The 11,195-nt window shown below is 39.9% G+C and overlaps 1 protein-coding gene across 6 annotated transcripts in view; it reads right to left on the bottom strand.

Moving 5' to 3' along the window:
* Positions 1-2,703: 2,703 nt before the first annotated feature.
* The window catches only part of LOC142467249 (SLAIN motif-containing protein-like), a 67,734-nt gene continuing 59,242 nt past the window's right edge, over positions 2,704-11,195 (bottom strand). For all 6 annotated transcript variants that reach the window (XM_075572701.1, XM_075572703.1, XM_075572698.1 and 3 more), the window contains 4 exons: positions 8,905-9,222; positions 7,245-7,382; positions 5,121-5,433; positions 2,704-3,547 (listed from right to left, as the gene is read on the bottom strand). In XM_075572701.1, coding sequence (XP_075428816.1) covers positions 3,484-3,547; positions 5,121-5,433; positions 7,245-7,382; positions 8,905-9,222 — 833 coding nt within the window. In that variant the 3' untranslated portion in view covers positions 2,704-3,483. The remainder of the gene's footprint in view (positions 3,548-5,120; positions 5,434-7,244; positions 7,383-8,904; positions 9,223-11,195) is intronic.

The following is an 11,195-nucleotide window of genomic DNA, read 5'->3' as shown; positions in this document are numbered from 1 at the left end:
TATCAGAATTATAAGGAATGTAACAAAAATTGCAAAAGGGCAAATCAAATGAGCAAAAATGGATAATGAAAAAAGTATTGCAATAGAAACTAAGATCAACCCCAAAAAGTTATTTAAAGCTGCAGTTCAGTCAATATCCTGCATGTGTTTTTTTTAATAAATCTGTTCTGTAGTAAGGAAAAATAACAACTTTGAAAGACCAATTTTCTTGTATTCTATTAACAACCATTTGCTAAGGCACTGCCCCTTCATGTCCTGTCACAAGCCCTAGCACACCCCTTTGTCAGCCCTGCCCTCCCTCTAGAACATGTCAGTGCAGGAGTGCTCATGAATATTCATGAGCTTCCACTGAGAGAAAGAAGCAGAAGAAAAACAGATCCCTTCACTAATGATGTCATCAAATTTCGCCGATCAATACATGGAGAACGAATTGACCTGCAGCTATACAGTTCTTTAGGTAATTAGAGATTGCCCACATGAAACTATTGAAGTAAAAAAATAAATTAAAAAAAAAAAAAGACTGAACTGCAGCTTTAAGTACCTTATAATAACAAAAAAAACATTGTGTATAACTGTGGCAGTGTGTTTGTGTAAGTGCATGATAGGAAAAATGGTTTTAAAACCCAGCAGGTGTCTTTTTGCAAACTTGAGTTAGGAAGCTCCTAGGGCCGTGAGATTTCCTGTGAGCACTGTTCGGGTAAAATCAGGAAATATATCGCACAATTTTTATAGAGTTATATAAAAATTGATGAATTAAAGTCCCCCTATTTTAATTGTACCAACATGTTGGGCATATTGGGATTTTCCTTTGAAGTGCCAGAGACATAGGGAACGCTTAATTTGTAAGTACTGTAGTTTAGAAATGTATGGCAGGAAACTCCTGCAAGGTAACAACGCATATTCAGCCATAGAATTCTAAAGCATCCAGCTGGTTCGATGCCAGGATGTATGGAAAAAGTCTGTAGTTGAAAGGCTCCCTCTCAGAGTGTTAAGTGGGAAAGAGTAATTCATGTATCCCCCATCTTAGTAATGTTCGGGCAAATGGGCCAGAAGTCCGGCCAGCTCAGACAAAATGTCGCCAGGTAAGTGGGCCGGGTCTGGTATGCGAAGCGGCAAAGGTGCGAGGTTCGCACATGCCCTTAGCAAACTAAGAAGCCCTCTGTCAGGTTTTGTAAAGTATTGGCAACTCCGGGATAGGTGGGGAATATTATTCCCACGGAGTAGATTGGCTGCAAGGGTTAAGTATAGGACTGTTTAGTGCATAAGAATCCGTGCATCCCATTGGGAACCAGTTCCATCTAAGATTAACATCGTAACAAAGATTTGTACAAGCTTCAGTAGTTCGCAAGAACTAAGGGTTCCAGATCCAATACCACAGCAGCAAAACAAAGGAACCAGCTCCGCCGGAGTAAGAGTGGTTATGAGAGGCGCCACTGTCCAAAGACTATTTCCAGCTCTTTTTGCGCACAACTCCAGCTACAGTTAGATAGTAGATGAGATTGAAAAAAGACTCACATCCATCAAGTTCAACCTATGTTAAATTTAGACAACAGATACTTTATCCTATATCTATACTTCCTTATTGATCCAGAGGAAGGCAAACAAAAAAAACCTGAGTCATATCATCCAATGATATCTCAGAAGGGGAAAAATAAATTCCTTCCTGACTCCAATAATTGGCAATCTGATTAATCCCTGGATCAACATCCTTCCCATGAATACTTATTTGGTATATCCCTGTATACCTTTCCTATCTAAAAAGATGTCCAACCTTTAATTTGAACAAATCTATTGTATCTGCCATCACAGTCTCCATGGGTAATGAATTCCACATTTTAACTGCCCTTACTGTAAAGAACCCTTTCCTTTGTTGCTGGTGAAATGTCCTTTCCTCCAATCTTAAGGGATGGCCCGAGTCCTTTGTACTGCCCGTGGGATGAATAGTTCTTTTGAAAGCTCCTTGTATTGTCCCCGAATATATTTTTATATAGTTATCATATCCCTTCTTAGACGCCTCTTTTCTAATGTAAATAAATCTAATTTAGCTAGCCTCTCCTCATAAGTTCGAATGTGCATCCCCTTTATTAATTTGGTGGCTCTTCTCTGGACTCTCTAGTTCCATAACGTCTTTTCTTAGGATTGGTGCCCAAAATTGTACTCCATATTCAAGATGTGGTCTTACTAATGCTTTGTAAAGGGGCATAATTATGTTTACTTCCCTTCCATGCAAGATAAGATCTTGTTTGCCTTTGCAGCTACTGCATGACTTTGGGCACTACTGCTAAGCCTGCTGTCTACATGCACTCCTACATCCTTCTCCAAAGGATTCTCCAAATTTACATACAAGTTGAAAGCCTTATAATTTCTAAAAGGTTCAATGGGAAGTAATGAAAATAGAATTAGAAACCAACATGAAAGCAACTAGGAGCAACTATTCGAGTTAAACTTATAAAAAGGTATAAAAGTTATATAATAGCTAAAGCTGGAAAGATTTAGGGTAATCAGTAGCATTCTAGCTGTAAAGTGACAAATAAAGGACCGATCATGACAGTGTTGCAAAAGACTAAAATGGCAAGGTATGAGAGAATAATGCAAAGTCATATGGATAGTACAATTGAGAAAAATGCTAGAGGAAAAATAAGAACTTTTCTCCCCAATAGTATCCAAACAAACACCTTTAATAAAACACAGAAAAGAAAAAAGTCAGTAGAGATGGTTTTAATTACTGAAAGCAAGTCAAGTAAGACTATCAAAGGTGATGCTTCACAAAGACATTAACCTCTCTTCTACACATTGCAACTAATTACCTTCATGTAACCACACAAATATTGTGCACCATCTTCATCTGTGAGTTCACCAAAACAAATACTGGCACAAGAATGCTTTCTAGTCCTTGAAATTGATTTAAAGATCATAACGACATACTGTATATTCACATATGTCAAGGACATTAAAACGTTTTCGCTAAAAAAAACCTGGATGTTGAGTAGAAATAGAAAACCATTTTTAAAGCCACCAAGCTGGCAAATCTTGATAAGTTAACAGAAAAATATTTATATATGTAAAAAAACAGAAGGTATCTGAAGAACATCTATATTACACAGCTATGTTGGCATCAAATTATTTCACATAATATTTACAAAATTAACTTAAGATTCACAGCAGTGCAACAGGTCAGTTAGTTGGTGGTACAGAATAAACATTTTTCTATATCTTATAAAATCAATGGCTCAGTGTTTAGGTGCAAAGGATGAGATTCTAGAATTGACTTGAAAAATCTGTTATAACAAGCAAACACAAAGCACGTTTAAAGTACAATATGAAAACCGAAAGACTTGAAATGTAATAAACTATACGACAGTCACAAACGACGTCTTGAAATCTGACAACCAGGTGAAAAAATTAGCAAATTGTTTTTCCTTTCTCTGAGGTGTTCTTGTGTCCAGCCTGCTGGACAGGAAATAAGCTTGTCTTTAGGGTAATTTAATAGCATCCTTCTCTCCAGGTATCATCAGGTGCAGTACTGGTCTTTGAAGACTGTAAAGATCTACAGTTTAAAAAAAAAAAAAAAAATGATTTAATCATCACTAGTAAGTATACATCATTATTAAAAGTAGACTTCTGCTAATAGTTAATTTTTCTATATGACATTTAGCTAAATATCTTGCTTAGACAACACAATCAAACATTTAGTGTATTCAGGAGAAGCATCAACCAGAAATGTGGTGAAAGACCTCTGGACAAAGTGTTGTGTGTGTAAGCAGAGTTATGTCATTCTTCCTTATTTGGCTACATTCCTTATTTTCCCCTGCCTACCAGCAAAAGCACAGGTCGGAAGAGCAGAGAACATTTTAAAATGTAGTGAATTAATAATGTGTTAAAGGGATAGCCAAACTTAAAAAAAATAAAAATATGTATCATCTCTGTGTAATCGATTGCCTTAGAAAGAGTGGATAGCCTTTAAAGTAACATTTGCTTTCCTGTGGAAAAATGAATACTTTCAAACATCTTTTTTGTACCCCTTGTACAGCATACTGTAAAAACTTTGCAAACCAAGAACAAGTAAAAAAAAAAACACAGCAGGGTATATAACATTTACCTGTGAATTCTAATATCTATAATCTCACAAAATATGTAATTTGCATCCGAAGGTCAGTGTAAGCATTAAAACTGAGCACTTGAGCGATGTCCTATTCTGACACCAGATGAAGGGGGACTGTCCCCTGAAAGGTTACACACTAATTTTCCTGCCATCTATACGATTTAAATAGACATGGGGCCTCATGCAGAGAGCAGCGCTATTTAAAATCTCGCCATTTTTCGGAGAAAATCGCGCAAAAACCAGCAAAAAATGGCGAGGTACGAAAAACGTGCCATTTTTTTTTTCTATTTGAAAATCTCGCCGCGTGGCTGGCGAGAACCTACATCTCGCCAGTTTTAAAAATATCCTAATTCAGAGAGGCGCGAACAGCATCTAGCGGCTGTTGGCGCGATTTTCTACAATTTGCTCCGCCAAGAAAAGTTGGCAAGAAGCTGGAGCTCGCGGCCATAGGAAAGGAAAAAAAAAAATGCGCGATTTTTTTTTTAACACATTTCCTGCAGCGCGCATCTCTCCATTTTAAACTCGCCACACGCATTCATGCTATAACTTGCAGAATTCGCACATTTCTGCATATGGAGAATAAAACTCTCCAAAAAAGCTACTTTTTATTACCCTCGCCAATTTTTAAATTCGCTACTCTCTACATAGGCCCCATAGTTTGGAGTCTGTGTGTATGACTTCCATTTCAACTTTTTGTTCAAAGTGTTGTTAACCTAACCCGTTTGCTGCAATGTGTTGCAGGCCGCACTCAAACCCCCCGGCAGCAAAATAGTTACATAATTCCAATTTAGAGAGTTATGAAAACTACCATAAACAGACTATGGGCCATATTTACTAAGCAGTACCATAGGACACCTTATGGCGCTGGAAGACACCTTACCGCCCAATGAAGTCAATATGATGTAATATGTCTTTCCTGCTCTAAAAAAGTTGTCTTATAGAAGACACCTCAAAAATGATGGCCTTATACCGCGGTATAGTATATCTGGGCAAAAGGCTAAAAATAGTAAATACTTGCCTCCTGGTCGGCTGAATCATTTTGCTCTTAGGAGTGGTGGATCCAACAGAAGTCTGAGATTTCACTGCTGAATGTTTAACGGAAGGTGACAAACTACTAATTCTTGAAACCGCACCGGAAACAGTTGGATTTAAACCGGCAGAAGGCTGGATTTTACGGACACCACTAGAATAACTGTTGTAGCCAGAGGATTTTATGGGTTGCCTAGTGGTAAGGAGAGAACTTGCGCTTACACCTGCCTTTATTGGCTGGCGAACTGTCAGTGGGGATTGTCCAGAGCCTGAACCATATCGCAATTTACTTGGTGGAGTACCTACAATAGGGGAAAAAATAAAATAAAAGAAGGAAAACATATTGGTTTACTGATCCTTCTATATTTGAAATGTTTCAGAACCCCCAAAATGCACAAGCTTTTGAGTTCAGGTATGTCGCTTCTTAAAGAAGGATTTCCACCTGGGGTGTGTGTTTTTCTAAATCCTACCTGAACCAGGGGATCCCGCAGAGCGCAATTGGTGGTTCCCCTGGTTCCGGAGGGGTTTCTAGTTCTTTTGTGATGGTTGACAAAAAAAAAAAAAATGAAACTACAAATATAGCAGTCAACTACAAACATGGTAACCAATAAAGCTGCAATGCTACCTCCTGTTGAGATCTCTGCTTTTCTATTAGCTGGCGGGCCACATTCTGACCCAAGTGGTCATATTACTTACTCGGGATTGCGAGCTGAACCCCTATATAGGGAGCAGGCTCCATGCTCTTACAACCTGGTGGTTCTAAGACATTGGGGGCCACCGATGATGCAGAGTTCAGTACCAACAGAATGGCCACTACTTAGACCCTGTCCTGACTAAACAGTATTCCATTTCACCCTCTCCAACAAAACTCCTTTAACGAGCTACATTCATCAGTGTACTTGTTACTTGTTCCCTTTACTATTCAAGACATGTTTTATCAACCTCCAAGTTCTAGCAGACCATGAATTCTTCCTTTGATCCTGAAAATCTTGTCAACACCTACATGGGTCTGCTCCTTATTTAGCCATTATTTCCTTGCTCAGATACCTTTTAACCAATTCCCTTCATTAAATTCAAACACGCTTCCTTCATACCTCTTCCCTATCATGTGAATAAACACTTGCATGCATGCTGAAGGTGCTGCAAATTATACTCTCTCGTCTTAACCCATCACTCATGCCAAACACTACTTTTCCTCACTAAATCAACACCAAGTCCAATAATTGCAGTCTATTCTAGATTTACTCCCTCCACAGACTTAACTCTTCCTTCCTCCACTTCAAACTATTGCTATTTTAACACCAAAGTCAATTCAATCTACTAAAAATACATTCTCTACTACACTTCTGCATAGATTTCCACACACCCTTGACTTCTTATTGTTAGAGGCGGCTTACTCCTTTAATTGTTCCACATGGCGCCTTAAGTACAATTTCCTCATACCAAAGATTTATTGCTTCTATCTTTGCCCCCACACAAAATCTTTAACAGCTCCTCTCGTCTATCATTTTGCTTTTCTCCTTTAAGCATAACAGTTCTTATTAATTGTCCCTTTGACCTTAATTGCCTTGCCATCACCCTCACTGCTCATTTACTTTCAAATTACATGAAGATCTGTCACTCATATAAAAATCTTTGTTTAGAGGGGGAAAAAAAAATTGTTTCGTTATTACCATAATTTAGCCACGTAAAGGAAGCACTCCTGGTAACACTTTGTGTGTCAATATCGGCTCCGGGGGCCCCATGCTTTCAGAGTTGCGGTAGCAGCCCAGTCGGGGCTATCAATATGGTGGCTTTAAATGTCCCGCCGGCAAATAGGAAGCAGTGATGTAATTCCTTGAGGCTTTCTATTGGCCCACATGACGCAGGACATTTAAACTGTGCAGAGGTACCAGCAACCCCTTCTGAGGTAAGTATCTCAGGAAGTAGGGAGTCCCCGGAGCTGAAATCAACGCCAGAGACCATCTGCTTAAAAAATATATAATATATTATAGTGTGTGTGTGCACGGCCAGGAGCCACTCAACAACTTTCAGTATATTTAATATATTAATTCTTCAGGTTCCCGGGATGCAAAACATGGCAGCTCTACAAAATTTAGTTAATGAAACATACTGTTGGAGGGTGGCGGAATCCTTGTTAATCGGCTGCTTGGCACTTGAAGATCAGACTCGAGGCTACGGCTGCTTCTCATGGCTTCAAGCGAACGTAAACTTGTTTTTGCCAAGTTGGGCATACTGTGGCGCAAATCGTCTGAAAAACAAAACAATGAAGCACTGAAGAGCTGGAATCACTCTCAAACACAACCAGATCATCCCAAACTTACATTGCATCATATTGAACATGAGAAAGATGTGAAAGGGAAAAAAAAAGTGTAACAAAATGCAGATTAGGCATATCTTGAAGGGGATAAATTGAGACTTGTTTTAGAGGTATTCAATCCTCAATCAAATTTTTTTAATTTATTGTATGTAGAGAGATATAATAACAAAACAACAATGTAGTATATCAGAAGAGCAGCTTTAGTATATATTTATGTAGGTTTGTGGGTATGCATTTATAATACACGTAATAAAAGGCTGTGAAAAATACAATACATTAATAATGGCGACCTCAGCAATATGGACAAGCTAAGTCAATGCCTACAATCTCGTTTTGTGCACCTGAAACTCAGGAATGTGACACTGGGCCTCATTATGCAGAACATTATTTATATGCTATTGCTATCAATTTATGAAAACAATATACTGTAGCAGGATGCCAAATTGGTGTTTGAAGACAATGAAGATTTTAGAGATTGTTTTGGTTACTTTGTAAATAAGTTTTTGAGTGAGGCCATACAATATGCAGGTATTTTCGGTTTTCGTGTGAAATCTATTTAATAATACAATTTAAAAAAAAAAATCTGTGCTTGTGTTCACACTGGGAAAAAATGGACACGTTTGGATTTGGCGTTTCTGTGCACTTTTAATTTTCCTACTTCCTTTGTATCCTATCTGTGACTGGGTAGCTACAAAATTGAAGAATTTTGGCTTCTTTTCAGGATTTAATTGGTTTTAACTTGAAATGCAAAATGATCAGTCAGTGGTGGTCTTTCAGTAAAACCTAAAACCAGAATTCCTAACCATATGGTATTCTTGACTTGCAGCCATTTGAAGGAGCAGAAAATGGGTTTTTTTTTCCCATAGGTGGGTAGCAGGGGGGTCTCCAGAGCTGAACCGCGTTAGTTTCAGCTCTGGAGGACCCACTGCATCCCGAGATACTTATCTCCGTAGTGGGTGCCGGTAGCAGCTCCGGAGGTTTATAGGTCCTGTTCATGAGGTCCAATAGGAAGCCGCAAGGGATAACGTCATGGCTTACCATTGGCCCGCGGACATTTAAGCTATCATCATGTTCCCCACACACAGCCCAGATGGAGCTGCTACCGGCAACGCCTATGGAGGCAAGTATCACAAGAAGCAGGGCCTCCGGGAGCTGAAATGAACGCAGTTTAGCTCTGGAAGATCCACTGTGTTAAACCAATTAAAAAAATAAATATATATATTTTTTTTAAAAGACTGAAAAAGGGAAGCAGGATTGCAGCTTTAAAAACCACACACACTAAAATGGTTATATCAGAACTGTTCTTTAGAACAGAATCCCAAAGCAGAAAAACTACCCGAGAGGAAACTAGGACAAAGACCAAAAAACATTGCACGCGAATATTGTGTCTAGATGCAAAAGTGTCAGACTCGCTTTAATGGCATGGATTATTTTAGGCTTGCACATATCCTACCTTCGGAGTTTGGATATTTCAAACGGTCTTGCACATGATTTTGAACGGATCTCCTAGGAGGTCTGATGCGTGAAGTTGTGGCCTTGGTATTGTCCCCAGTTGCAGAGGGTGACTGGCATCTAGGTGAACTGAGAGGAGATGGAGAATACCTATGTGTGCTACGGTAGGACAGAGAACAGTCATATTCGTCCTCGTCCTCCAAACTATAAGTGTCAAACTCCTGATCGCTGTAGGTGCCTCTCCTGAGGGAATGTAAGGAGGTGGTTGAACTGCGTCGGGAAACTGAAGCAGAACTGGAAGCATAGTCCTGCCGAAGACCTGTGAATTCAAAAGGCACAAACATGTAATCGAAAACCATCCATACATGTATGTATGTATCCAAATAACTTCTTTGGCAAACAATGTGCCTGCAATGCATTAGTTTTGCCTCTCTTGTTAAATAGTTAATACAGTAGATTTTAGGAAGATCTTCTCTTTACTTGGTACACAGTACTTATTAACCTAATACAAAGTGTAATTACACAGATTAGAGATTTAAAGTACTTTTGGGTACATATGTTTGCAAGTAAAATCTCTGCACCTTAAGACATGTTGGGGAAATGAGGTACACGAAAAAAAAAAAGTTTCCTGTTATTTTTCTCTCAGAGTGCCTCCATTACAGTGCACACAAATGACGAGTTGGCACCCCCTACTTTGGGATAGGACCATCCTTCCAACTTTAAGATCTGAGATCTTAGTGCCACGGGAGCTTGTGCAGGGTTATAATACACACAAATAAACTGGGTAGAATTAAATGCGACTTGGATATAATAAAGAAAGTTTATTCCTTGAAAAAGGAGAACACACAAGATATACAAATAACATACAGAATATGAACACTTACTTAGGGGTTGGACAAATGAAGCAATCAATCAGGTACGGGTTTGGCAATTCATTCAGGCATCAGGTAACAAGTAGATGTAGTAACGAAGACACTGGGTGCAGAGCTTACACTTGTTTATATGGGATTCCAGCCCTATACCCTAACATTGGGTGTCAGGTATTGGTCATCAATTACCTGCACCCAATTACCTTGTGCCAGCTAACGTGGGAAGCCTTTTGGGACATACCCCCAGTTAGTTGACACATGCGCACATTCCCTGACTTGGGGTCTCATTTCTTTAACCCCACACTAAAGGGATGACGCCTCTCAGTCTGCCAGAGACAGATCTGGGCAGGAAAACCACTGCCTGTAGGTGTGAAATATAACACTTACAGACCACTCAAGCCCTGCTTTTCTCCACCCTAGTGTACACAATCAGGGTGTTGAAGCCTTTGATCAGGGGGCCTGTTGTAGACAAATGGTCGCCCCCCTGAGCATTAACATATAGCAGAGCCAGTATCTTTTGCGGGCTTTTATACCTGACCCAAAAGACAGTACATTTCTTAATATCTAAACATCTTAAAATAATCAGTTCGGCTGGAAATTGCCAGACCCTCATGCTGGAGGGGACTCTCCATGGTGGCCAAGTTTCAGCTCGCTACGACCCACCGGACCGGAGATACACAAAATACAGTTTAAAGACACATTTCACAGAAGTGGCTTCTCTCTGCCATTGAAGTCAATGGCAGAAACCCAAATTAATCCATTACCCTGACTCCGTTCTGTTGCTCGGGGAGGGTCAGCATTTTCACTGTTTTGGATTTACAGTAGAGGCAACTCTTATTCTAACAAAAACCAGTGGCAATTCCCCAAAAAACCCAGGAAACACCCAGGTACATTCTGAATACAAGCCTTAAACTTTCCTTAAACTAGCCCCAGCATTTCTGCATTGATTAATGGCCTATCAGATTAACAGCGGGGGGTCCTTGGCAGTCCCATTCAAACTGAATTGGACTGCCAGGGATCCCTGCTGTGTTAATCCTATGGGTCGTTAGTCAATGCAGAAATGCCTTAAACGTGCCTCAAACTAGCCCAGAACATACCCAGCACATACCCAGAATGTAACCCGGCTAGTTTACGGCAAATGTTAGAATAAACGTTGCCTCTACTGTAGTTGTTTGAAAGCCACACGGCTTTCTCCGCCGTTGCGGCCAATGGGGCTACCCTCGTGGCGAGTGCGCCCCTTTCTCGCCGCCATTAGTTGTCGGACCCGGTTGGGGTCGAGTGAGGGGGTTCCTAGGGTCTAGGGGAAAAACTAATTTTATTCAGGGGTGCCCTAGAACCTAAGTTTCCCACGCCAATTGAACGTGAACTTGACCGAGACCTGATCAAAGCTCTCTTAAGACATAGTTTCCGCTTTTGCGGTTCT

This window comes from Ascaphus truei, chromosome 16, assembly GCF_040206685.1.
Source record: "Ascaphus truei isolate aAscTru1 chromosome 16, aAscTru1.hap1, whole genome shotgun sequence".
Lineage (NCBI taxonomy): Eukaryota > Metazoa > Chordata > Amphibia > Anura > Ascaphidae > Ascaphus > Ascaphus truei.
Note: the sequence above shows the minus strand (reverse complement) of the source record. Positions and strands in the feature narration are given on the sequence as shown.